This window comes from Phacochoerus africanus, chromosome 16, assembly GCF_016906955.1.
Source record: "Phacochoerus africanus isolate WHEZ1 chromosome 16, ROS_Pafr_v1, whole genome shotgun sequence".
Classification (NCBI taxonomy): domain Eukaryota; kingdom Metazoa; phylum Chordata; class Mammalia; order Artiodactyla; family Suidae; genus Phacochoerus; species Phacochoerus africanus.
This window is the reverse complement of record NC_062559.1, coordinates 55457662-55485405: the sequence shown is the minus strand read 5'-3', so window position 1 is coordinate 55485405 and position 27744 is coordinate 55457662. Positions and strand designations below refer to the sequence as shown.

The following is a 27744-nucleotide window of genomic DNA, read 5'->3' as shown; positions in this document are numbered from 1 at the left end:
GCAGTGGCGTCTAGCCTGAACTTACACCTCTAAGGTCATCCTCTGTGACCTCCTCTGGGAGCTGTGCACGTTCTGTGTCCAAGGAGCTCTAAGGGGGGCAGATGGCAGGCTAGCTGGCAGCCTGTCTTCGGAAGAGCTGTGGCACTGCAGGCCCTCCTGTGGCCTGGCCATGACCCGTCCTGCGTCTTCACCCACTTCGCCCACCCCAGCTCGGGCCAGGCCCGCTTCCTGCCCTACAACCTCCAATTTCTGCCTCCCCAACACCCAGCCTATTCCACCCTCCTCTCACATTGCCTCTCCCTCCTTCCCTGCCCCGAGCAACTCGTCCTTTAAGCTCCGACTCCTCCAGTTCCCGCACACAAGCTCTTAGCCGTGGATGCTTCTCAACGGGAATCTGGTAGGAAAGAGTTTTACTCTTTAAGTTTTTTTTTAAACCAACTTTTACTGCATGCATTCATCTTTTCATTAAAATAGTTACTTTTAATTAACACATCATCAGAAGGAAAATAAAAATCCACCCCAAAGCAGGGCCGTGGTCCAGCTTCAGTAAGGGGACTGCAGGGTCCACACCAAGGATCCTGGCTGCCTGGTGGCTCTGATCAGCCCTGGGGGGAGGGGTCACTCGAGGAGGACACCCCCACCCCCACCCCGGCCCAGGCTGGTGCTGGCGGCTGGGTTGACTTGTCGCATGGCTGAGGGGCACTTGGTGCAGTGGGACCTACCAGACTGGGGCGCAAGAAACCAGAAACAGCCTTTGCTCTCACTCGTCCGGTCGCAAAACCTCTTTGGGAATCAGCTCCTTGAAGGTAAAGGGACAGACTCAAGCTACGTGCTAAACCTTTCAAACGCCTGTCTCAACAGGGCTTTCTCCCCTCCTTCATACTCTCAGCAGCCAAAGGGGGAAAAACACCAAAATCAAAACCAAGCAAAAAAACCCGTGTTGGTCTTGCTTCCCATGACTTAGGTTACGAAATGTTGATTTTCTGCATGTGCTTTTGAAAAGCAGAATACTGCCACCTCCCAACCAACACAATGGACTACAGGGTCCCTTTCTGCTCTAAAGAAAACTCCACTGAGCTTTTTTATAGTTAACATGTCATCTTCTTCTCATTTGCCTCCTTCCGAAAGCAGGATAAAGGAAAAAAAAAAAAATCCCAGTTGGTTGGATTCCAGTTCATTGAGGGTTTACTGTACGAAGCCACGCTGGAGAGCCCTCCGGCCTTGCGAACATGCAGTCTGCAATCTGGACACCTTTTATTTAATTTCGAGAATTCCCTTTGCATGGCAAAAAGAGGTCGGAGGAAAGCAGAGAGGCACGGATGGGGAAGGGCAGAAGCAGAGCGCTCACAAGCGGGCTCCCTGGCTGGGAGGGAAGGGGGATGGATGGAGGAGCAGAAGTCATTCTTGACACAAACAAGGTCCTGGGGCGTGCGGCCCCACCCCAGTGCCTGGCCATGCAAGACGCAGAAATGGAGACTGGGGCCCGTCAGGCCCTTGGAGCAGATGCACCAACACGGGGAGTCCTCTGGGCGCCTCCCCAGGCGCCTGCAGGGTCTGGAGCAGAGCAGGGTCTGTGTCCATGTCCACCAGCACAGTGGGTTAACAGATAGCACCAGTTGGGAGGCTCAGGGAATGAGAGAGACTGAAGCTCTCAGACGCTAGCACCCACCGGCCCGGCCCTCCTGGCAAGAGACCCCCTTCCCCCACGGCCACTCTTGCAGCTCGAGCCTCCCCTCCCGCCTTTGCCCTGGGGAGCAAGTCATCAGGAGGTGGTCTGACCCAGGGCAGGGGCTACGCGATGGAAAGACGCTGCCGCTGCACCAGACCGAGGGGCCGGGGGTGGGAAGGCCAGGCTGGGGGCAAGGGCCCGCCCTACCGCCGCGGTGCTCACAGGAAGAGCCTTCTGGAAACACACCCCTGGGCCTTTTGTCGTCGATTTGTTCCCCATTCCCGGGAACCCAATGGGTTGGCCCCCTGTTGCTTCAGAGCATTTTTGGCGGGTCGGGGAAAAAGAGAGGCCAGAGGCCACAGGCCGGCCCGAGAGGTCTCTCGAATACCAGAGGTAGGCAGTGTGCGTGTGGTGGGGACACTGCGCCGGGATCGGGGGGCCTGGTCCCGGCCCTGCCACTCTCTTCTCGCGCGATCTGGGGTAAACCGTCTCACCTGTGTCTCACTTTTCCTGTTACCAGGTCAGGAAGATCCTACCCCACATCCCTCAGAGGGATAGGCTAAGGGTGAAAATAGATAACGGATAGAAAACGTGTTTAAAAAAGTATAAAGCGCTGTTCAAACGCGAGGCAGTGTTGTCACCACAAGAGATGCTGTCCCTTAGCACACCCCTCCTCTTGGGCACACCTTCGCTTCCTTTTTAGGGTCTCAACCTTAGGACCTTATTTCTGTAGCTCAGAAGGGTTTCCAGGCTCCCTGGTGGCTCCCCCTGGTCACTACCTGTGACGGCAGAGGCCAACCGGGCACGCTCGGTGTCCAGTGGGGCTGTGCCCGCAGGGGGGGCGCTCCCCTCACGGTCCTTCTGGCCCCTTCCCTGCGGGAAGCCACTCGGCCGACCCCTTGGTCCACCCCGTGAGAATAGCTGGGCTGTCCATTCAGGCCCGGCAGGTTCAAGGGACCCCTGCCCAACCCTCGGGGGACCCTGTCTGGAGTGCAATTCCTGTTCCCGATCTTCCAGCAGGCGGCGGGGAGAGGGAGGGAAGGCGCCCCTAGAACCAAGGGCAGGATCGTGGGTCCTCAGGACGCCCCCGGGCTCGCCCCCCCCGCCCCTGCTCCTGCTGCCAGGCCTCCCCTCCCCCCCGCCCAGCCCTAGTCTCGCTCGGGCGGCGCCTGGAGGGGCCGCGGGGCGCCGAGGCCCGGGCCACCGCTGTGCACGCGCAGGTGGTCCTTGAGCGACTCCTTGTAGCGGAAGCTCTTGCTGCACTCGCCACACGTGTAGGGCCGCTCGCCCGTGTGGATGCGCTGGTGCTTGAGCAGGTTCTGCTTGCGGATGAAGCTCTTGCCGCAGAGCGCGCACTGGAAGGGCCGCTCGCCCGTGTGCAGCCGCTGGTGGTTCTGCAGGTGCTCCTTGCGGCTGTACGTCTTCTCGCACTCGGAGCACTTATAGGGCCGCTCGCCGCGGTGCGTCATCTGGTGGCGGATGAGGCCCGAGTGGCAGTTGAAGCTCTTCTCGCACTCGGCGCACTCGTAGGGCCGCTCCTTGGTGTGGCTGCGGTGGTGGATGATGAGGCTCTTGCGCACGCCGAAGCTCTTGCCGCACTCGGGGCACGCGTAGGGCTTGCTGCGCGCGCCGTGCAGGAGGAGGCTCCGGCGGAGGCCGCCCGGGCAGCAGCTGCCGCAGCCCCCGCCGCCGCCGCCGCCGCCGCCGCCCGGACCCCCGCCCGCGCCCCCCGCGTCCCCGCCGCCCGGACCCGCGCCCGCGCCCCCGCCGCCCGCCTGCGCCCCGCCCGCGCGCTCCCCGGCCAGCGCCGGGAAACTGTCGTCCAGCAGCGCGCCCCCGCCGCGGCTCGGGGGGCGGCCCGCGTTCTCGGGGGGCGCGGGCAACGGGGGCAGGCTCTGCGGCGCGGGCTGGGGCTGCGGCGGGGCCGGGGGCGGGTTCTTCACCATCAGCAGGCTGTCACCTGGGGAGGAGACACGAAGAAGAAGTGACGTGCTGACCGCGCTCAGGCCAGGAGCGCCCCTGTCCCTGCCAGGAGCCCCCCCCCCCCCCCCCCCCCGGTCCTTAACTGCCCTCTGCGACTCTGTGTGAGTCACAGGCTAGCCAGGCCTCAGCTTCTCTAAAGGGTGAGGGGACAAGGCAAATGGTCATATTCCCTAGGGCTCTAGGGCTCCTTGACCTCCAGACCCGCCCAAAGCCACCAGCTGGAGAGGGTCAGGCAGGCGACTGGCAGTTAGGATGGCAAACACCGCCCGAGGTTGGGGGCGGGGGCCGCTCTGCTGCGGTCTCCTTGGAGGGCAGAACTGCCTGACAGTAATCAGACTTCATTGTATTCTGCTATTCGCCGCTCATTTATCTAAGGAGACTCTCTCCACTGGAGGGAGAGAATCTACCAGAACCTATCCCAGGTTCTAAAGGCTTGCAGGAGCGGAATGAGGGAGCTGGGGCGTAAGCACCCTCCACTTCAGTCCTGCTTTTGCTGAGCAGGCAGCCTTCCCTCCCGAACCGCAGCAGCGGGGTCAGCTGGGTCGGTGTGACCCTGGCCGGCCTCCCCAGAAAGCGCCTTTCCTGCTCCCACAATGAGGCCCTTTCCTTGCGCCCGGGAGTCTCCTGACTCCACGGCTCCCCACTGCCTTGGGGGTCAGTGGGGCACAGCGGCCAGGGTCCAGGCATCAGAGCATGGAAGTTAGGCCCAGGACTCTGACTTCCGACCGAGGAAAGCCTGGGTTTGCTGACTGTACTTGGGAGTCTTCTCTCCTTCGCCTTCCAGCGTCTCCCTGATCCTGTTCACAGTCCTTTCTCCCTGGAGGAGCCCCTCCCCATGGCACATGCTCCTTATGTGACACAGACGGGGCCCAGCCACCCCTGGCTCTATCCTGACCAACACGGACCAGGCAGAGAACCGTCTCCAGAGGACGCTAGCCAGGGGCAGAGGCCAAAGCCCTCTCCTGGCTCAATCCCGGATGTCACGGCTCTGATCCTGCAGCTTTGGCTCTGGTCTCTGACCAGCCGCACCGAGGGCTTTGCTTCTCTGCTCAAACGGCTACTCTCACTCCTCTGTAGGTGTTATTCCCAAGAGGACCTCCAAGGAAACCGCGTGCAGATAAACGTCCATGTCAGGGGCTGCTTCCCAGGAAACCCAACCCCAACCAATCCCAACCTGAGTCTGACAGTTCTTCAAGCTCGGTGTGGGTACCAGGCCGCTGTTGTCACTGTCCTGACCTGCTCCTTTGGCCTCCCTTCCTGGCCCAGCTTGGTTCCCATGGACCCTCGGCCCTTCCCTCTGCTGCTGGGCTTTGCCTGGGGGACCCCGTGCGGTGACTGCCCTCATGCAGCTGGAGAAGATCCCGCATCTCAAAGGCCTGGCATCTGACCTCAGGACGGGGCGTCCCACTTTTCCACTCTCCGTGGGGGTCACGCCATACCTCCTCCTCCAGCCTCTCACGGGAGGACTTTGCTCTGGACTCACTGGCCAGTAACTGCTTCAGAACAAGCATGTGACCTTGTTCTGGCCAATGGTGTGTGTTTGCCAGGACGCTTCCTCTCTCCTTAGAGAGAGCTCAGGGAAAAAAGACAGCTTTTCCTTTCCCTCTGGGTCTGGAGGTGATGCTTGGAAAAGTGGCAGCCTCCTGGCTCCATCTCCACCAAGGATGGCTGAGCAAGGAGTTGAAAAGAAACCGGGTCCTTGGTAATAATACAGCTGTGTCCTTGAATCCACCGAAACTGAATTAGCCCTTAGTTATGTCACAGAAGAAATGTCTTGATTCTTCAAGGCAGGTTGAACCAGGGTTCTAAAGCAGTGGGAGCACCCTGCCAGACATAGTGGTACAGCATCGCTCCACCCAACACTCCCTTGCCCCGTGGGCTGCCCTCCCCAGCTCCCCTCTCCTCTCATTTCTCTGTTCCTTTTCATAGCAGTATGCTTTTTTCTCTTTCCTTTTTTTGGCTGAGTCCATGGCATGCGGGAGTTCCTGGGCCATGGACCAAACCCATGCCACAGCTGTAACCAGAGCCACAGTACTAACAATGCCAGGTCCTTAACCCCTTGAGACGCCAGGGAACTCCTTTAGCCATAGTCTTTAAGAGTCGTGTACACTTGCTTTAACTAGTTCTTCGCCTCCTAACTGTTTCAGACCATTGCAGTCAGGCATGTGTCCCAGCAGGCCAGTCAAACTTGTCAAGGTCACCAACAGCTCCCAAACTGCCAAATCCACAGGCCTCTTCCCTGTCCTGTCCGCCCCGCCCCCATCACAGGTAACACAGTTAAGCCCTGCCCTCTCTTGAAGGATTCTCCTCTCCTAGCCTCTGTGCCACCACGCTCCTCTGGGTTTCCTTTAGGCTCAGACCTGGAGTCTCTTTGTCTACACTCTCCCTAGATCTCAGACAGTCCCTGGCCTTAAAACAACTTCTGTGTAATACTTTGTCAGGCCTTTGCCTTGGTTTCTGAGAGGCAGCTTCTAAGTCATTGGAATTTCCCAGGTGACAGGCGTGTCTTTGTTACGCTCAGTCGGCCCTGATGGTTTATGCTCACGAGGTGACTAATGTGCATCCCTAGATGCTTCAAGCCAAGAAGATGACTCAGGGTGGGAGCTGGCTGTGCCAGAGAGATCAACCACATGATTAGAGGCTTGGCAGTTTGAGCCCAACCTCCGGAGAGGGCACAGGGGCTGGAGAATGAGTTCAACCTCGTGGCCAATGATTCAATCAGTCATTCACATGTGAAGAAACCTCAGTAAAAACTCTGGACACAGAAGCTCTCTGATAGGCAGTATTGTCACGTATCTCCAAGCTGCATATTGTCACATGTCACGGCGGGGAGGGTGGTGCTCCTGATTCCGCAGGGGGTAGATAACCTGAAGCCTCATGCTTAGGACCCTCCCAGACCTGGTCCCCTGGGTCTCTCCTCTTAGCTGGTTCTGATTGAGTCCTTTTGCTCTAATAAAACGAATGGTAAGTGTCGTGTGTTCCTGAGCTCTGTGAGTTGTTTTAGGGAACCACTGAACCTGAAGGGTTAAGGAAACCTCTGCGTTTGCAGCCAGCTGGTCAGAAGTGAGGGTGGCCCGGGGACCCTTGGAACTGCAGCTGGTGTCTAAGGGGAGAGCGGTCCTGTGGAGGACGAGGTGCTCTGCCTGTGGCCTTTGCCCTAAGCCCAGGTAGTTGGTGTCAGGAGTCCTTGCAACCTGTCACTCCCAAGTCCATCTAGCCCCAGGCTCTCAGACGTCAGACTCTTATGCTCATCTGTCTATGGGACATGGCTACTTGGGTGTCATCTTGAGTTGAACGGGTGCGGAGGACAATGCTTGGTTTACACAGCTAAATGGTGCATCTCCGGGACTCGGCATTCCAGCAAAGAACACCGACGTTCTCGCAGGTTTTCTTTCTTTCTTTTTTTTTTTTTGTCTTTGTCTTTTTAAGGCCGCATCTGTCGCATATGGAGGTTCCCAGGCTAGGGGTCTAATCAGAGCTATAGCTGCCGGCCTACACCACAGCTACAGCAACTCGGGATCCGAGCCGTGCCTGTGACCTACACCACAGCTCATGGCAATGCCGGATCCTTGACCCGCTGAGTGAGGCCAGGGATCGAACCTGCAACCTCATGGTTCCTAGTCAGATTTGTTTCCACTGCGCCACGATGGGAACTCCCGCCCAGGTCTTCAAGATCAAAACCTAGAGGTTGCTCCTGACCCCTGTCCCGACACTGATGTACAGCCCATCAGTTATCCCTCCAACCGTCATCTCCTCACCGGCCTCTACTCCCTGCATTCGCCTCCTACGTGGTTTCCTGCTTCTGCTCCTGCCTGAAGCCCAGTCCAGTCAATCCCCAAACTTAGTTTTTTAGAGTAGAAACCAGATCACATGACCCCGGTGTCTAAAACCCTCAGGAAGTCTCCTTTTATAACAGAGTGAAACCCAAACGCTAACCTGGCCCACAGGTCACGTGTGCTCACACAGCCCCTTGTCTTTGGCTCCAACCTCATTCCTGACGCCCCGCGAACGCCCCGCGCCCATCAGCCCCAGGGGCAGCCCCTTCTCATCATCTCAACGCACGCAGGGGTTTCTTCCTTTCCTGCCCCGACTCCCAGACTCCTCTAGTCATTATTCAAACAACAGAAATTTAAAAGGGTGGGCAGCCCTGTTTTCACCTGAGGCAGTGAATAGTGTGGGGATTTTAGGAGGGTGCTTTCAAACCATGTCTGTGATTTGCAAGGGCGAGTGCGGAGGGCTGGCATCTGGGTGGCGCGGTCCGGCTGGAGCCTCCCCAGTCACTCTGGAAACTCCTAGTGGCCACTGACCCCAGACTCCTCTGATATGTCCTACTTCGCTGGAGCCCCGTGCATGTTACCTTTGCGAGCACGAGCTTGTGTTCCCCTGTTACTCTAACTGTCACAGAGCAGAGAGGAAGAGTCTCACTAATACGTAAATCCAAGAATCCTTTCTACTTAAGCATCAGGTCTGGTTAGGCTGATGTCTTACTGTGAGCCAAGCAGGATACCAGATCTTTCCCTCTCGTGTACAGCAGGGCCAGGGAAGGATCTTTAACCCACTGAACAGGGCCAGGGATCGAACCCACGTCCTCATGGATAGTAGTTGGGTTCTTAACCCACTGAGCTACAACGGGAGCTCCTAAGTTTCTGTTGTTTTAAGCCACCCGGTTTGTGGCATTTGTGAAGACAGCCCCAGGAAACACACACACCTGCCATCCTCCAAAAGGAAAGAGAACAGTGCTTTGATACAGGCCTTTGAAAGGCTGCCAAGGCAGAGCATCACCCCCAAAGGGGTAGGCCTGGGTGAGCATCCATCCCTCTGGACAAAAGACCCAGGGCCCGGCCGGGGGCACCACTCACCGGGGCCGGAATCTAGTCCGAGCTCGCCATCCATGGAGTCGCGCGGGCCCCACGGGTACGGCTGCTCCTCCTGCTTTATCCAGGACAAAATGTCATGTGCGGAGATCAGAGCCTCTGTCCGTGGAAAGAAGGAGGTCTTAGATCCTGTTCGTTTCCACCGAGCACCCCCAAGGTTCGAAAACCGTAGATGCAGAGGCTGCTGCTCTGCTCAGAGGGCGGGCGGCAGTGCTGGTGTCTATGCCGCCCTCAGCACAGGCCGTCCTCCCCTCTCGATGGCCTCCCCGACCGGGACCCCACTGTGCTCGCTGCATCCTGACTGGGCTGAGGGGGAGGCTTGTCTCAAAGGCCTTGGGGTGGTAGAGTCGGAACTGGAACCCAGGTCTTCTGAGTCCACCGAGCTCCAGCGCAATCTGTGGTCCTGCCCGGCCGCAGGGAAGCCTGGCCTCTGGGGCCCACAGGACGGAGGCAGGAGGGGTAGGACTTAAAGACTAGCAACGGTGAACAAAGGTCATTAGTAAGACGTGCAGTGGACACCGCCACCCTTTATCATGAAGGGTCTGCTTTCCCTTCTGCCCTGGACCCCCGCACCTTCCCACTGAAAAGCTATAGACCACCTACAAGGAATCTTAGGTTTTACGTCTGCTTCTCTTCCTGCTAGGGGGTCGGGGGTGGGATGAGACTTTGGGGTCATAACTACCAAACACGATGACACTGGCTTTCTCCAGCTCTGCAAGCAGCACACACACACACTCACACTCAGTCTTGCCTACTGTTCTTTTATGTCTCCTTTTATGCCTGGATACTTCCCAGAAGTTTCCTGGGAGATGTCTAACTAGTCGTCACTCAAGGAAAATTCCAGGAAAATGTAAATTACTTTTTTTTCTTTTTTATGGCCACACCTGCAGCATATGGAAGTTCTAGGGCTAGAGGCTGAACTGGAGCTGCAGCTGCCAGCCTATGCCACAGCCACAGCAATGCCGGATCCAAGACGCATCTGTGGTCTATGCCACAGGTTGTGGCAACGCCAGATACTTAAGCCACTGAGTGAGGCCAGGGATCAAACCTGCATCCTCATGGAGACTATGTTGGGTCTTTAACCTACTGAGCCACAGTGGGAACTCCGACTTTTTTTTTTAAGTACTGCCCTTTTTTTTTGGCTGTGCCCATGGCATTCGGAAGTTCCCGGGCCAAGGATTGAACCCAGACCACAGCAGTGACTTGAGCCACAGCGGTGACAACGGGGGATTCTTAACCACTAGGCCACCAGGGAACTCTATAAATTGCTTTCTGTCACAGAAACATAGGCAACTTTTAAAAGACTTTCTGCTTGTATTTCAGAAATCAGGGACGTCATTGTAATGTCAGTTACACTGAGGTAGCAAATTATCCTTTAACGGGTCCTTTAGGAAAGCTGCCTCCAGTGATGTGCCAAAATGCCTGCGCCGGCCTACTGAGGACCCCATCAGGCTCCAGGCCCTGAGCCTTTCGCTGGCCTTGGACCCAGTGACGCGCCATCGATCGCAGCGACTCCCCGCAGCCACCGGTCTCCCTGCTCCCGCGGTGGGCTCACCTGAGCTGGGGTCCGTGGGCATGTCCCTCTCCGCCAGGTCCTGCTGATCCCACACGCACGGGTGCTCCTCCTGTTTGATCCGGGACAGGAGGTCTTGGGCGGAAGCCGGCGAGTCTGCTTGTGGGAACAGAGCGGCACAGGCGTCAGGGACCCGGCCGCGCCCGCCGGGCCGCGCTGTCTGTCTCTCCCGTCAAATGCAATTCTGTCTCTTCCCTAAACGCCAGCAGGAATTACTCCACTCAATTAAAGCCTTTGGTCGGTTTGGCCCAAGTGAATGGAGTGTTTCTGTCCTTCAGAAACTTCACCCCTTCCAGCGAGGGTCACGCTGGAGCCTGCGCGCCACTGTGGAAGGAGGTTCCCCTCACGCGGGGCTTTTCTAGAACCCGCTGCCTCCCGGGAAGCCTTTTATCGCGTCCATTTTAAGGGGATTTTCTAAGACAAATCCTACATTTTCTTTCCTCCGCAGCGTCTGTTAACCCTCATTTACCCTCTATTGCCTTCTTATCTCTTAAGGCGCCTTTGCAGATCGTGATACTGTGATGCTTTCGAGGAAAGTGTCGGATGAAAAGGGAACCAGCCTCTGCTCGGGACGATTATCACGGACCCAGGACGGCGAGGCCCCGACTACGGGGGAGGAGGCTTGTAGGGCTCCAGTCCGGGGCCGATAAAGGGCAACAGGGCACGAACATATCTTGTGAGGGTCACCTTTCTGTGTCCACCACCGAGGCTGCGGTTCTCAGCCATCGGGCCAAACATTGTTCTCCATGTTTTGGGGCTGTTGGTATTTGTTTGTTTGTTTATCTATTGAGGAGTTTAACTTTTAAATCAGTAGACTTGGGGGGATTACCTTCCATAACGCGGGTGGGCCTCCTCCCACCCGCTGATGGCCTTAATAGAAAAAGACAGACGTCCCCTGCAGAAAAGGGGGTCCGGCCAGCGGACCGCCTGGGGTCCGCAGCCTGCTGGCCGCTGGCCACTCTGCACAACCGCAGACGCCACCTCCTTAAATCCAATCCACCAACCGACCTCTCTCCACACACGTACACACACGCCCACGTGCATGCACGCCCCCCACTGGCCAGTCGGGGGGCAGGTCTTCAGGACCGCGGTCCCCGGCCCCACCCGCAAGCCGCGGTGTGCCCTCACGCCGGGTACTTCCGCGGGCCCCGCTCTTACTGCTCTTCGCGAGGAGGAAGGAAGAGTTAAAAACTGACAAGTAAAGAAGAGGAAACAGCACGGCTGAGCCCAGGTGTGCTGGCAAATCGTCCAGGCCGAATGCCGTGTGCCCATGCTGTCCCCCGCCCGCGCTGGGCCCGTCCTCCTGCAGCCGGCGTGGGCGGCCGCTCACCGGTGATGGACTCGGTGGGGATGGTTCTCTCCTCCAGGCCCCGCTGACCCCGGATGCACAGGGCCTCCTCCCGCTTCACCTGCGAGGACGCGTCCTGGGCAGGCACCAGGGGCTCTGCTCCTGGGGACAGAGAGTCGTGTCACGTAACGTCACCCGGACAGCCCCTGGGGGCAAGAGCACAGCTGACATGGTTCGTGATGGTCAGCTTTCATGGGAAGAGCAGGGGGTCTTGGGCTCCCGTGGGCGACTGCGGGGAAACAAAGAGCGTTCTGGGGGCAGAGAGGTGACGAGGCTCGGGACAGAGGGGTGGGCAGAACCATGAAACAAGGGGAGGTAAGGCCGGGAGAGGGTTCTGGAAGCTCCCATGTTGGATGGCTGCTAATCAGCACAGGCCCCAGGTCCCCTTCTGTGTGTGAGACATTCATCCCTGTTCTAACCCCAGTCAGAAGGATGGGCCAGGAGTTCCCACTGTGGCCCAGTGGGTTAAGGACCTGATGTTCTCTAAGTGAGTTTGCAGGTTCGAACCCTGGTCTCGCTCACTGGGTTAGGGACTGGTGTTGCTGAAAGCTACGGCTTCGATGACAGATGTGGCTCGGATCTGGGACTGCCATGGCTGTGGCACAGGCTGGCAGCAGCAGCTCTGATTTGACCCCTAGTCCAGGAACTTCCATACGCCACAGGTGTGGCCCTAAAAAGCAAAAAAAAAAAAGGGCGGGCCAGACACAGAGAAACGCTCACTCTTGCAGGTACACACACACACACACACACACACACACACACGATTGGGAGGAAGTTCGACTGGGCAAAGAGAAGCAACCCAGGCTCTCTCTGGATGGGTAACGCACAGCATGCTTATGGATAAAAGACAATAACCTATCTTCCAAGTAGACCCCGAGACGTGACAAATGGGGTGCTTTCCTCTTGGGGGGGGCTCTATGGTGTGACGTGCAGCACTAGCCCTGGCAGGACGCAGCTCAGGCAGCAGGAAAGAGGTGGTGGGTGGGGAACCGGAAGACATGGATCCGGACGAGTCCTTGACTTGACCTCTTTGGCTCAGACTGCTCGGTCCAGCCATAACATGGGCACAGTGGTCCCCGTTCCAGCCGGTGCAGTGACCGATGCTAAGCCGGTGAAACTGCTGAGGTTACTTTATGGGGGGAAGGTCACCACCGCTGCTGACCTCAGCCGTGTGCAGCGCTTAAGATGGGGAAGGAGCCGCGTAGAGGAAATATCCAGAAGAGGCAAATCCATGCGGGCTGTGGGTGTGGAGAACCGGGGTGACTCCCTGCTATGCGAATGCTTTGGTGTGTGAACCACTGAATGATGTACTTCCAAAGAGTGAATTTATGGTATGTGACTTATAGCTTAATAAAGAGAACGGACAGAAAAGGGGGAGCTGCCATCAAAACACCTTCTAAGGGACGTTTCGGTGACACGCACTTGCCACTTAAAAAGGAGGAAGCACAGGACTTCCCGTGATGGCTCAGTGGTAACAAACCTGACTAACATCTATGAAGACGTGGGTTCGATCCCTGGCCTCGCTCAGTGGGTTAAGAATCCAGCGTTGCTGTGAGCTGCAGTGTAGGTTGCAGACACAGCTTGGATGTGTGTGGCTGTGGCTGTGGCGTAGGCCAGCCGCTGCAGCGCTGATTGGATCCCTAGCCTGGGAACTTCCATATGCTGTGGGTGCGGCCCTAAAAAGACAAAAAATAAAAAAAAGGGGGGGGGGACGAAGGACAGAGGGCACTGATGGATGAAGGTTCATGTGACCAGGCAGAGGACACAGGAGAGCCAAGGTCTGGAGAGAAGACGTCAGGGGCAGAGCCGGGACTAGAACCCTCACAACCAGTGAGAGCTGACCAGGTGTGACATTCTCAAGGACCTGGATGTCCTCAGAGCGCAGGGTCCTTATCGGGTGAGGAGAAGGCCTTGAAGGGTAGGTCTGCCTGTGTCGGGGTGTCTGTGACAATGGGCGAGGGCACTGAGGTGACAGCCAAGCAGGCAGCCACACCAACGACGCACCCATGCCGAGCGTCCCCTGCCCCTCCACCCACCTGCCTGGCCCGGCTGCTCCCAGGTCTTCACAGGCCCCGGTCGGGCCTGGGGGGCTGCAAGGTGGACCCTTCCTCTTCTCTCTAGGTTACCTGACGTCTCGAGCTGCACGGCTCCAACCCCAAAAGACACACATCCACGGTGTGCTTTCTGGCCCTGAAATCTCTCCCTGTAAGTGACCGCCAAAGTCCAGGGGCGGCAGAACTGGCCTCATGAACAACCATGAGAAGCCCCCCAGCCCCATGCCTGGAGGGTGGGGCCCCGCCCAGGATCCCTAGCTGCCATCACCTGTGTCCGGATCCATCAGGATTTCTCTCCCTTCGGGGTCACGCTGCTCCCACACGCAGGGCTCGTCGCTGGGCTCCGCCTGGGAGGGAGCGTCTGGCTTGGGCACGGGCCCCTCCGCGTCTGGAATGCGGTGGAAGGGAAGGAGGACGGAGGGAAGTTAGCGGTGGGTCCCCAGGCGGGTCCCCTCCCCCGGCTCCCCCGCCGCCGCCCTGAGGGGCCCTTAGGTCTGCCAGGTGATCGCAGGAGGAGCCATAAGAGCAAGTTGAGGCGCTCCGCAGTTTCGGTGCAGAGAGCTGGTCTCTGCAAGCCGACAGCGGGGCCAGCCTGGCTTCTTCCAGGCTGTCGGGATGCAGCGAGCAGCGAGGGGCAGATGATGCTATCCGACTGCTTTCCAACAGGGCAGCAGCAGCGCGTTCACGTCTACAGCCACAGGCCCTGTTCCTGGCTTGTCCCTTTTCACCCTGGTTTAAACCATTTAGCCTCCTAGCACCACAAACGGGCCTTTTCTGCTTTTCTGAGTTCCCTGCGGTGTCAACAGGGAGCACCTTGCCCAGGGGGCGCGGCGTGGGCGGGGAAGATGCTGCCACAGGGCGGAGGGCGTCCTCACCCAGGGACATCAGGGTTTTGTAGTTCTCCTTAACGAGGTTGTGGTAGAGCTCCTTCTGCCACTCGTCCAGGTTCTTCCACTCGTCCTCGGAGAAGTAAACGGCGATGTCGACAAACGTCACGGGCACCTGGGCCAACGAGAGAGAGCTCTGGCCTGGCGCCACCCGCGTGCTCCGCGCCCCCAGCGCCCAGCGCCCCAGAGCCTGGCCTGGCTCTCCGCCTGCCCACCCTCCGCCGCCCTGCCGGCCCGTTTCAGTGGGGTGGCCCGGTCTCTCCCTGCGCTTCTGGCGACAGTGACGGTCGCCGTTGCCTTTCTCAACTTAAGCAGTTAACCACATCGTTTGTAATTTCCCTCTGAGGTCCAACTGGGTACCTGAGGCTAACGCTTTCGGTGTTCAGGGGACAGAGATGTGGGAGGCTTGCGGAACGGGTCTCGGAACCGACACGACAGAACCCTGTTATAACACCTGTATTTCCGGTCAGCTCACCCCCAAGCACCACTGACATTTTTGTCACTGAAACTAGCACGTGCCAAGGTTCTGGAATCCTGGTCTGTTTCGGTCACCGCTGTATCCTAAGCATCTAGAAGCGCCCGGTTTGGAGTCGGTAAGTGCATGTTAAATGCGTGGAATAGCTGTTGCCCGAACTAAGAGGGTCTCACTGGAGCCTGTGTCATCCAACGTCTAACGTCAGTCACTGGCAATTGAGGTAGTCTGATCTGTTCCAGAAAGCTGCTGCTTCCCTTTAACAAGGATTCTCCCCACCCCACGGTCATACCCATGGTATCGAGGAGCCAGGGATGGAATCTGAGCGGAAGCTGCAGCAATGCTGAATCCTTGAACCCACTGCGCCAGGCTGGGAATCGAACCTGTGCCTCTGCAGCAACCAGAGCTACTGCAATTGGATTTTTTTTTTTTTTTTTTGGCTGCCCCACGGCACATGGAGTTCCTGGGCCAGGGATTAGATCTAAGCTGCTGTCACAACCTAAGCTCCAGCTGCGGTAATGCTGGATCCTTAACTCACTGTGCCAGGCCAGGGATCGAATCGGAGTCCCAGCGGCCCCAGGACGCCGCTGAGCCCACTGTGCCACTAGGATTCCCGTGTGTCCTCATTTCAGTGGCCAGCACAGCCGCATCCCGGACAGTGTCGTCCAGGAGGGTTTCGGGTTCATGTCCTCAATACCTGTGCAGCCTCACCTGCTGCCACTTTCATCCCTTCTGGACCAGCCTGTCCCTCTCCCTCTGAAATCCAAGCCCTCGATTCTCCCCAAGGCCCTAGTCCTAGGCTATCAGTCTTTGCACCTGCACAAGAGGCGCCCTGGAGCGAATTAGAACAAATAGCCCTCTTGATGTCAGACCCACAGGCGCACGGCTAGGTGGGTGGGCGGAGCCTGTATGTCCATGACAAATGCCAGCCCTGCATCAGATGCCTGCATCAGATGCTCATCACCCTAACAGTGTTCTAGCATCCTGGCAGGTGCCACGGGCACACCTGGAGGACACCTACTGACTGGCTCACCCCCATCTTTAGAAACAGAACTAGAACTTTTTTTTAAGGGCTGCACCTGCGGCACATGGACGTCCCCAGGCTACGGGCTGAATCAGAAGTGCAGCTGCCAGCCTACACCACAGCCAAGGCTTTGCCAGGATCTGAGCTGCATTTGCCACCTACACCGCAGCTTGTGGCAACACTGGATCCTTAACCCACTGGACAAGGCCAGGGATGGAACCCACATACTCATGGATGCTAGTAGGGTCTTAACCTGTGAGCCACAATGGGAACTCCAGAACTAGAACTTCTAATTCCCTGGACCTTCCACCAGATTCGGGCAAATCCCCAACCCTTCTTCATTCTAACTGCCTGCCCCTAGAGAGAAGTCACCAAATTCTGCAGGTGACATCCACACATACTCATAGCCCTTGTCTCAAGGCTGCTCCAGAGCCTCTTGGTGGTCGTGCTGACATCTCTGAGTCTTCTGGGAGGCTTCTTCCACACTCTTCCCTCTCCCCGGCCTCCTGGCCTCCCCCATCCTCCGGGCTTCCCCCGTCCCGTCCCACTCCCCCCATCCTGCCCCATCCTCCCGGCCTCCCCCATCCCCCCATCCTCCCCCAAACCCCATCCTCCCGGCCTGCCTTTGATTGCAGGTGGCTGTTGGCAAGCGCTGGTCTCTGCCTTTCGTCCTGCCAATCCAAGCCCCACTCCCTGCACGTGCCCTTCACGTCTCCTTGACCTCCCGCCTGTGGAACTTTGCCCTCTGCCACCTTCAGTCTGTCCCTCCCCACCGGCTCTGCCCTTGGGATCCTCCGACCCAAGGGCGACCCACTCAGCTAGCCGCCTGCTTTCCGTGAAACATCCCCAGACACATGCTCTGTGTGCTCGTCTCCACAATTCCCACGGAGGCCCCTTCAATGTGCTCACGACACCCCCTTTCCGAAACCGCCCCCGGAAGGTCGTCGGGGGCCTCCTGCTCGGTTTCCACAGCCACGCGGCCTCCTGCGCGCAGCTCGCGGCCTCCTTGCTGCTTCCTCTTCCGCCCCCAAGACCAAGGCTCTGGCCTCACCTTCCCTGCGTCTTCACGGTTCCGTTGGCAATTCACCCTTTTCAGCACGTCGGTGTCACCTCTTTGCAGGGGCCCCCTGCAGCCCCCCTCGCTCCCTTCAAAGCTCACCAACAGTCTCCTGAGTGGCTTCATTCAGGCACCTTTTAAGGACAGACCTCAAACTAAATGTGTCCAAAAGCAAGTTCCTTATTTTTGCCAAAACGCCACCGCCTCGGCCTCCTTTCCCCACATCTGTGGAGGGTCTAGAATCATCCTCACAGCTGGAGACAGACATGGCTTTGCCGAAACCTCGCTCGGCGAGGATGCAGCTGAAAGCGGAGCCGCAGGGGGCCTCCAGACCCACCGGATAGAAAAGACTCGGGGACTGTCTGCCAACAATGAACCAGCTCACAGAACCCGAGAGGCACAGAGGAGCGGAGGGACCAGAGCCTCCCTTGACTCCGACAGAGAGAACGAATGCGTGTGGCGAGGCCCAAAGCACCTGCATTCTAACTCCGACCGGCGACGCGCACGTCTGACAGGTGCTTTTTGGCTGTGGAGGTTTGAAAACATGCCCGCAGGAGTTCCCGCTGTAGCGCAGTGGAAACGAACCCAGAAATGAAGCGACTAGCATCCATGAGGATATGGGTTCGATCCCTGACCTTACTCAGTGGGCCGGGGATCCGGCGTTGCTGTAGCTCTGGTGTAGGTCAGCAGCTGTAGCTTCCATTTGATCCCTAACCTGGGAACATCCATATGCTGCAGGTGCAGCTCTAAAAAGAGGTAAATAAATAAATAATTGTGTTTATTAAAAACATGCAATACAATACAATAAAGTAAAATATATCTGCAAATTCTTTGACGGCCCCTTGAAAAAACAGAGCCTAATTCTCCCCCACTTTGAGTGTGGCCAGAATCCAGTGACTCGCTCCCAACAAAGACAGAAGTGATGGTGCCTGACTTCTGAGCCTGGGTCCTAAGAGACACTGCAACATCCATCCTGGCCGCTCTTTGCTGAATCATTCTCTCTGGGGGAGGCAGCTGCCATGTGGCAAGGACACTCGAGCAGCCTCGTGGGGCAGGTTCACACCATGCAGAACGAAGGCTTCCTGCCAACACAGGTGAGTGAGCACAGCTGAGGCCGATCCTCCAGCCTCAGTCAAGCCTTCAGATGACGGCAGCCCCGGGCAGCAGCCTGACTCTAACTTCATGAGACTCTGAGCCCGAACCACTCAGCTAAGCTGCTCCTGAATGCCTAACCCACAGAAACTGCAAAATGATCAAGGATATTGGGGGGGCTGTGCCAATGGCACATGCAAGCTCCCAGGGCCACAGCAGCAACCCAGCCACTTCCGTGGCAACATTGGATCCTTAACCTGCTGAGACACAAGAGGACTCATAAATACTAATTTTTTTTTTAGGCTGCTAAGTTTGGGGGTAACTCATTACACAGCAAAGTAGACAACTAATACAATGAATTACTTCATGTTGTCCCATCAAGAAAATCCGCTAAACCTCCCCACTCCATGGACGAAGCGTATTTTACAGGGGAGAACACTGAAATGCAGAGGGGCCACCTGGTAAATTACTTATGGGATTATTTATTCTAAATTATTTATTCACTTCTTTTGAGAGAAAAGTTGAGGAGGCTCAGAGACAACGCAAAACATACTTAACCAGGGTGGGAGAATCAGTGTGGCAAAGCCAGGATTCAAACCCAAGCCTCCGGCTCCCAGAGCCCACAACCACTCCCTTCTTCCACGAGGGCACGTGTCAACTCAAGCCCCAACACCAGATCCAATGCAGAGGGCACACAACAGGGCCACGTAAGGACACAGCCCTGAGTCAGAACGCAGAGTTCAGGCCAGAGAAGAGAGCAGTGCGGGAGGAGACTGGCTGCGGGGCACAAAGCACGTGCCAACCTGTTCTGAAAACCAGGCCCTGTGGGCTGCAGTGCAGGAGGTGCCTCAGGGAAGAATTAAAGCCACCTGTGCCACTTAGTCCTGTGCAGCCTCAATGTCAAGCACCTCCTCTAGCAAAGCCGTGGGTTGGCTGCCAGCGACAAAGACAAAGAAGACCCAGAGTCCCTGGCGCGGAAGCGGAAGCCCTCCAGCTGGAGGGTCACTGAGCAAACGTTTTTGCTCTAAGCCAGGTACGGTCACAGGCATGGAGACACTGCAGTGAACCGAGCAGAGGAAACCAACCAAGAGATTAAAAAAAAAGAGTAAGTATTCAAAACATCGGATGCACAAGTGCTTTGGAGACGACGAGGGCAGGGCTGGAGGAAAGAGTGTGCTGGGGTTGGGCGGCCAAGGTCACGCTGATCCAGTGACAGCTGAGCAGACCCCAGATGGAAGTGACAGGGAGCCGTGGGCGGGGACCCAGAGATGGAGACTTTCAGTGGAGGAAAGTCCCTGAGCTTGGACCCTGTGGCACCCTGGCAAGAAGGAGCGGACAGGGGTCCCGAGGGGGTGCAGTGGAGATGAGCTTGGGGGGGTGACGAGAGGGAAGGGAAGGGACCATTGACACGACGGGGCTTTTCCACTGGATAAGATGGGGAGCCATCTGTTTTTTTGTTGTTTTGTCTGGTTTTTCCTTTTTAGGGCCGAACCCACGGCATATGGAGGTTCCCGGGCTAGGGGTCGAATTGGAACTGCAACAGCCAGCCTCCGCCACAGCCACAGCAACGCCAGATGCAAGCCACATCTTCGACCTGCACCACAGCTCATGGGAACACGGATCCTTAACCCACTAAGTGAGGTCAGGGATCAAACCTGCATCCGCATGGATATTAGTCGGGTTCATAACCTGCTGAGCCACAACAGGAACTCCCCATCTGGGGGTTTTAGGAAGAGGTGTAATAGACTGATTTATATATGTTTCTAGCCGTGCTCTTGGCATACAGAAGTTCCAGCACCAGGGATTGAACCCACGCCACAGCTGTGACCTGAGCCACAACAGTGACCATGCCAGATCCTTAACCTGCTAGGCCACCAGGGAACTCTAACTGATTAATATATTTTAAAGGATCACTCTGGCTGCTCTGCTGAGACTAGACTCTATGGGGTGGGGGACAAGGAGGGAAACAAGGAGGCCAGGGAGGAGGCGTGGTGATCACAGACGAGAGGTGACGGTGGCTTTGACCAGACGATGGCAGGAGCAGTGGTCAGGGTTTAAATATATTTTGCAGGAAAATCAGATGGTATTTACTACAGCAGTGGAAGCCAGGTGTGAGAAAGAGAGGAGCCAAGGACAGCCCCAAGGCTGTGGCTGGAAGGATGCGCTTATCTTCATGGAGACGAGGATGACTTTGGGTAGAACAGGGTTTAGGCAGAAATCAAGAGTTCAGTGTGGTTGAGTTAAATCTAAGAAAGGTACTGACGTTCCGAGGGAGATGCTCAGTCAGCAGGTATGAAGGTGAATCTGGCATTCGAGAAGAAGTCTGGAAAGGATACAGAGAGCAGAGCTCCCTTTGTGGCTCAGCCAGGAAAGAACCCAACATAGTGTCTGTGGGGTCGCGGGTTCGACCCCTGTCCTTCCTCACTGGGTTAAGGATCTGGTGTGGCCGTGAGCTCTGGTGTAGGTCACAGATGTGGCTTGCATCTGGCGCAGTCATGACTGTAGCTTGGGCTGACAGCTGCAGCTCCAGTTCAATCCCTAGCCTGGGAATTTCCATGTGCTGCAGGTGTGACCATAAAAAGAGGAAAAAAAAATGGGAGAGAAAGTGGGAGGAAAAGACTGCATCTGGGAGTTAAAAGCAGGTGGACTACCTCTAAAACCCGGAGCCAGGGAGTTCCCTGGTGGCCTAGCAGTTGGGGATCTGGTGTTGTTATTGCTCTGGCACAGGTCTGATCCTTGGATCCTGGCCTGGGAATCTCTGCATGCCATGGGTGTGGCCAAAACAAAACCAAAACCCAAAACCCCGAGCCTGGATGAAATCATGAGGACAGGGTGTAGGGAGTAGGCAGAAGTCAGGACTGAGCCCTGGACCACTCCAAATATAAGAAGTCGGAAAAGGAGGGAAGGCAGCAGAAAGGACTGAGAAGGAACAGCTAGTGATGTAGGAAGAGAGCCAAGGCGGGAGGGGTGCCGGAAGCTGCACGAACAGGTGTTTCGAGGAGGGATGGGCCTCCTGCATGAAATGCTGCTGACAGGGCAGGAAATGAAGACTGGGACGTCAATGCCACGGCTTTAAGGGCCCTGGCTTTCAGGGTCTGACATCTAATGGTGTCATTAAAGCTTTGGCGAGACGAGCAGGGTGGAGACATGGTAGCAGCAGCCTCATCCTGCTCCAGGGAGATGGGTCCAGTGACGGACTTACTGCAATCCTGGGGGTAGAGGAGCATGTTACGTGGGACCACGGAGGATGCAGCAGCAGAATCCAGCCTGCGAGAATTCCACAGGACAGGTGGCCTAGTTTCTCCCCCAGATAAACTACAAAGAAGAATGAAAGAGATGGAGGAGGAACTTACAGATTGAAATAAGACTTCAAAGACACAGCAACGACCGTGTGTAGACATATTTAAGCTCCGATTCGGGCAAAAGCTAACAGAAAGAAAATGTATAACATTTTTGGAAAAAATGAACATTTGAGGATGTGTGAGGAGGCTGAGGTTTGTGTTGGGGCGGTCATAATAACGAGATCATTACGTACAAAAAAGAGTCCTTACCTTTTAGAGCTAAAATATTAACAATTAAAAGGACTGCTGTCTGAGATGTGCTTCAAAGTAAGATGGGAGGAGACGTGGGTGGGGATTTAGACAGAACAAGACCGTTTAAGAGCTGGTAACACCGGAAGCTGAAGGATGGAGTCACAATTCTTTTTTTTTTTTCTTTTTATGGGTGTTCCTGGGCTAGGGGTGGCATCAGCGCTGCAGCTGCCGGCCTTCGCCACAGCCACTCCAGGTTCTTAAACTCCTGAGCAAGGAGGGATCAAAGCCAAATCCTCATGGATACTATGTCAGGTTCTTAACCCATGGAGCCACAACGGGAACTCCTCATTAAACAATTCTATTTACTTTTATGTAGATTTGAATTTTCTGTAATAAAAAAGTTTAAAAGTAAGGGATAGAAAATGGGGAAGAGAGAACTGGACACGGCAAAGTATCGATTTCTCTAAAGGGGGGCAGAGCTACGAGGTGGCGCCACAGGCAGATGAGGGTCTAGAGGGTTTTTTGGGCTTGTTGGGATCAAACCCCAGCCACAGCAACAACCCGAGCCACAGCAGTGACAGTGCCAGGTCTTTAACCCACTGAACCACCAGGGAGCTCCTAGGGAGTTTTTTATTTCAGTGGTGGGTGGTATTGCAGAATGCCTCCAGCTGGTGAAGGAGCCAGCGGAGGTGGGGAGGTGACAGCGTGGGGAGAAAGGGGTGAGATGCCAGCGTGGCCTCCTGGAGGAAGTGAAGGGGGGCGGTGAGCCCACGGTAAAGGGAAGGCAGAGGACACCGGCTGCGGGGAGGTCTCCAGAGAGTGACCCCGCTTTCTCAGAGGACTGGAAAGCTGGGCCAGCGACTGGGAGTGTGGGGCCGATGAGCCGGGGAGAGTGGGAGAGCCAACGGAACAAGAGAGGAGCGAGACCTCCTGGCTTCGAGAAGGGCCCACGGGAGGGAGGGGGCGCCTCAGGCGACTCTGCCAGTCTGGTTTGGGGTCTGCCTCCAGCCGCGTTCAGGCGAGCACACCCAAAGACAGCCAGCGACAAGGGGCCAGCTGCAGGTGCCCGGGGGAAACGGAGGCATGAAAAGCTGTGAGAATCTGCTGACGCCCAGCCCCCTTGGGAGGGCCTGGGAGCAGTGAGAGCGAAGGCTCCCAGACAGGACGTGCGGGCTCTGCGGGGACCGGTGGAGGCCAGCCTCACGGCGGTGGAACGTCCCGACGAGGTTGTTGGAGTGGAGCCAGGCTTTGAGGAGACCCTGAGGTTGGGCAACAGGGGGGCCAGAGACGCCTGGGAGAAGGCCTGCCAGGACGCAGTCAACGGCCTTGTTCCCCCGTGCCGCTCCTCACGGCCATCCCGGCCCCCGGGGACACACCACTCACCTTGGGGGCCTCGCCCCTGCTGCCCGGGGGCAGCCGCAGGACCCAGAAGTTGCGGTTCCTCAGCAGGTTCTCCATGTTCTCCAGGCGCCTCTGCAGCAGCCCGTACTCCTGCAGCAGCGTCCCCAGCACCGCCCACTTGCCCTCCAGCTGGTTCCCGAACTCCAGGGCCGTCTTCTCGCAGTCGGCCAGCTTCTTCTCGGCCGTGCCCGTCCGCCCCTCCAGATTGAGCAGCTGGCTGGCCTGGGCCTCCACCTTCCTCTCCACGGCCTGGATGGCGGCCACCACCGTCCAGAGTGAGATCTCTGCCGTGGGCAGCTGGGGCTCCCGCATCATGCGGTCGGGGAAGACGGGCGCCCTATCTGGGAAGGGCGGGAACTGAAAAGGCATCGGTCGCCGGGCATCCATGTCCCATTCTTGAGCCTGTGTGCAGGGGGAGAGCGTGTCAGCAGGGACGAGACCCGCGGGAGGCGGGAGGTGGCCCGAGAGCAGGGACACCTTGTCACAAAGCGGCGTGTCCCAGCAGTGGCTGCCGCAGCCACTCACCCAACCTGCCCACTTCCTGCCCGGTGAGGCTGGTCACCAGGCTGCCACCCACCTTGATCCTCGGCAGGTCTAGGCTGGGGACCCCGGCCTGAAATGTCACAAAACCATGTTTTTCTGACCAGAACAGCCGCTTTCTTCCTGGGTGCAACTCAATGTTGAATTCTTTTTTCTTTTGCTTTTTAGGGCCGCACCTGCAGCATACGGAAGCTCCCAGGCCAGGGGTTGAATCAGAGCTACAGCAACACTAGGTCTGAGCTACCACTGCGAACTTTGCTACGGCTGATGGCAATACCAGAGCCTTAACCCGCTGAGCGAGGCCAGGGATGGAACCCGCATCCTCATGGATACTAGTCGGGTTCTTAAGCCACCGAACTACAACAGGCACTTCTTAACATTGAACTCTTTAGGGCTGCCCAGGGTTGGCTGCTTCAAAGTAAAAATTTTCCTATCCGTCATCATTCCCTAATCTCCCAGCATCTCTAAGCAGGTTGGGGCAAGAATGTTGATCTCTCTCTGCTTTAAAGATGATGAAATTGAGGCACAGAGAAGCAGCTGGTCATCCTCCAGCACCTCACAGCACTGCCAACTGGAGCAGTTCTAGGTGCTGCAGGTAACGCAGTTCAGTAACTGCTCCTGCCTGAACAGCAGGACAGTGGCCAAGGGAGACACAGGGAGCCCGAGCGAGACAGCCGCCAAGCAGCCGTTTCTCCCTATGCAGTTGTGTATTCACGTTTTCCAAAATTCAAATGGGTCTGCCAGAAAGTGTCACTCACTGAGGAAGGCGGGAGGGGACATTCCCTAAGAGGCAGAGAAGACCTCCTGGCCCCCTCCTGCTTCCTGGGGGAGGGGTTCCCGATGGCCAGGCCCTCTGGTACTGCCCGGATCCGGCTCCTTCACCCTGGAAGGCAAGGCCCCACGGGTGCAAGTTAGGAGCTGAGCCCTATGACCAGGAAAGGGTGGTGACAGGGCACTGGTGACCTGGAAACTGGCTCCATGTCATACCAGCACCTGGGGCTTGCTGGACAACAGCAGGGCTGATATTGGCCTCTCCTGGGTGCTTGGGACAGGGGGAGGTGTCACCTCCTGTTCTCTCTGTGATTGCTGAAGAAGCCCTCAGGCTGGGTGGAGTGGAGACCTGTGACTTAGAGCTGAGCTGGGCAGGAGGGGACAGGCATGCTCACTGCCCTACCTCAGAGCAGCTGTGCCAGCCAGGAAAGGGCATCACACAGCTTCTGGGTGATCACCTCTGCCGTGGGAGAAAGGGTAGCAGAGTGGGGACCCAGACCCTGTTCTGTGAGAGGTGACAGTATTTCGAGCAAAGCCACGCACCGGGGCTCCCGTGAGCCTCGCTCCAGCCTGGCCCACAGAGGGGACGAGGGCTGACGGTAGAAGTTCAGAGAGTCACTGGGCCCAGTTTACTTTCTGCAGGTGTTGGGGAAGAAAATTTTTCTTTTTGGGTTTCTTCAGCTAGTCCGATAGTCAAATTGACATAAGCCAGATTCCCACGAGAAAGATAAAGTTTGCTAACATGTCAACCTCCTGAATACACGGGAGAGACCCAGAAAAACGGACTCACTCGCCCAAATGGCCCAAGCCCTCACCTTCAATACCATCTTCAGCTAAAGACAAAGGATGAGGCTGCGGGTAGGGGTCAGTTATGGGAGGTACCAGCAAAAGGACTGCATACAAGACTGCTGTGCAGACAGAAATCCTTGCCTTCTCATTGATAAGAGTTCTTTGAGATGGAGTCATGCCCTCTTCCTGGTACAGCAGTGGAGACTTCCTTTCACAAAGGGTAACTCCTACTTGGTTTTCAGAGCGTCTCCTGTGCCTGCAGTTTCTTTAAAATAACCGTCTTAAAATAATCCTTATGCCACAGAGGCTATCTGGGGGCGGCAAATTCTGTTCCCTCTGCAAAGGTTTGGAGACCTAAGGCTGAAAAATGATCAAACACAACACAGCAACTGCTGGAAGACTCGTCAGAACCCGGTGGGCTAAGAACCAGGCGCGGGGGACGGAAGGGGCCTCCGCGGGGTCCAGCCCAGGGTCAGCTGGCACCCTCTGCTCCTGGCAAGGCCATCCAGGCCTCTCTCGGCATCACGGTCCTCGTGTTTTATGCACAGCTCCGCAGCCCTGGCCCTGGAACTCCTGCGCACCCTGAGATCTTTAGGGACCTTTCAGAAATGATTGCGGCCCACTCTCCACCCCGGAGACGGAGCCGCAGGTTTAACCCGGCCTGGGACCCGGCTTGGGCTTCCGGAGGCCTCCGAGCCGCTCAGGTGCTTCTATCGTGCGGCCAAGTTCACCCACCGCTGGAAAGAAGGCAAAGTCACCGCTCCACGGCCCCTTCCCTCCGTCACACCCGGTGCAGGGGAAGCGTGAATCGCTCGTTGCACTTGGCCCAAGAGGGCCACGCCGCGCAATGAGGACATCTTTCCGGCCAAGCGGCCGCGGCGGACCCCGACGAGGGGTCCTGCGCGCCCCCGTGCCCGGCCCGGCCCGGCGGGCGCGAGCGCGGCCGGCCCCCGCCTCGGCCTCCCGGCGCGCCGGCGAGCCCGGGCCCGGGCTGGAGGCGCCGCCGCGGCTGCGCCAGGCCCCGGGGATCGCGCGTTCGGGGCCCCGGGCCCGGCCTGCGCTTCCGCCCCGCGCCCCGCCCCCACGCAGCCGGGCGGCCATGGCGCCGCGGGCACCCACCTGCACGGGCGGCATCCCCTCGGCCATCTCCCCGCGCAGCGCCGGCTCCTGGTGGCAGACCTCCTCCGGGGGCAGGGCCTGCGCCCAGCTCCAGCTCCCGCTGTCCAGCCCCAGGCCCTGGATGCCCAGCTGCTGAGGCTGCGGCCGTGTTGACACAAACTGCATCCTGGGAGCGCTGTTCCCCGCTCGGGCCGGCCAGGGAGAAGAAGAACGTTTTCCAGGCGCCTTCCCCCTCGCCGGGGCCGGACAGCTCCATCTACAGCCCGTAGGAGCAAACAGTCCCCCTCGGCGGCGCTCCCGCCCCTCCGCCGCCAGCGCGCCAGCCAATGGCCTCCGAGCTCGCGCCCGCCTGCGGGGAGCGGCGTGGCCACTCCGGGGCCAGAGGCCACGGCCGCCCCCCAGGGGGGCCCTGTGCGGCCGGGCTCGGTCGAGCCCCTCAGGCCGGGGCGGCCTGCCCTGAGCCCTCGACAAGGCAGGCTGCTGGGCCGCAGGCTGGGGTTCTGACCCTTCTGCCCGCGTGTCTCGGGCATCCCAGAGGACCCGACCCTTTGGGGACACGGGCAATGGTCTCCTGACTCTTTGTTCTGGCCTCTCCGCTTCCCTCAAGCAGGCCTCGCCCCCCCACGCTCCCTCTTCCCAGTCCAAACTGACCTGGACCAACTCCGGCCGCCTTTGTACTGGTCTGGGTGACAGAGAAGTGATCCAGCTGGGTCGGAAGAGGGCCAGGCTCTTCCTCCCAGGTAAGGTGCCCTGCACTGTAACAGCAGCCTCTTCCGGAACCCTCTCGTGGTGGTCAGCGTCACTTTGAACCATCAGGCCAAGGCACAGGAGAAGCTGGGAGGAGACAGGGTAGACTGCTGGAGAAGTTACGAGAAGGAGGAAGGGCGTTCATTCCTTCCGCAAATATTTACTGAGCACCTACTAAGTGGCAGGTGCCGCTTAGAAAGCAGGTGGGCGTCACAGTTGGATATACCTGAGTTTAAATTCCCAAATCCCCACTCACTAGCTGCGACAGCGAGCAATTTCGCGTCTCTGAGCTTCGCTTGGTCTTTTCGTATGTAAATGTAGAAAATCATGCCTATTCCACAGCTATAGAATCAAATGAGAGGCGGACAGTGCTTACAGGCGCTCGACAAAGGTAACTGCCCCCCAAAGGTAAGTCCCCGTGATGATCCTCAAAGTAGTGTCTACGCTGCCTTCCCGAATGACTAGTCCCCACCTTGGTGAGACAGAGACCTCCAAGGCCTATGGCCCGAGTGGAGGCAGGCCCGCCAGAGAGCCACCCCTCCCCCCGAGACTGGTCCTCTTTTGTTACCCTGCACTTAGTGCGATAAAAGGCGTTATCGGCCCAAGCGAGACCTGTGCCGAGAACAGCGACTTCAGAAGGGCCCTTGCCAGGGGCTTTCTCCGCCAGGCGTCCTTCCAGCATCCTGAAGAGTATCTCTCAGACTTTGCGCTGTCCTCAAGGAGCTTACGGGTCAGCAGGTTGTGTCTCAGAAGCCAGTGGTTTCCTTGCGTCTTGTTCCCCGACTGTCCCCTGATTGTAAACATCAGGTCG

General features: G+C 57.6%; 1 protein-coding gene across 1 annotated transcript; it reads right to left on the bottom strand.

The window, feature by feature from the left end:
• Nucleotides 1-457: 457 nt before the first annotated feature.
• On the bottom strand, nt 458-26473 carry ZNF282 (zinc finger protein 282). Its single transcript, XM_047763851.1, has 8 exons — nt 26187-26473; nt 22950-23369; nt 14377-14503; nt 13770-13889; nt 11430-11549; nt 10082-10195; nt 8512-8625; nt 458-3629 (listed from the first exon to the last, which is right to left on the bottom strand). Exons 1-8 carry the CDS (start codon nt 26349-26351, stop codon nt 2818-2820), a joined length of 1992 nt encoding a protein of 663 aa, XP_047619807.1. The 5' UTR covers nt 26352-26473; the 3' UTR covers nt 458-2817.
• Between the last annotated feature and the right edge of the window lie 1271 nt (nt 26474-27744).

Excerpts from the sequence above, each read along its gene's own strand:
- ZNF282 (XM_047763851.1), bottom strand. The coding sequence starts at position 26,351 with ATGCAGTTTGTGTCAACACGGCCGCAGCCTCAGCAGCTGGGCATCCAG. Across the intron at positions 14,504-22,949 it reads GCAGGGGCGAGGCCCCCAAG|GTGCCCGTGACGTTTGTCGA; the intron begins GTGAGTGGTGTG and ends TCGTTGGCCCAG. Across the intron at positions 8,626-10,081 it reads GCCCACGGACCCCAGCTCAG|AGGCTCTGATCTCCGCACAT; the intron begins GTGAGCCCACCG and ends TTCCACGGACAG.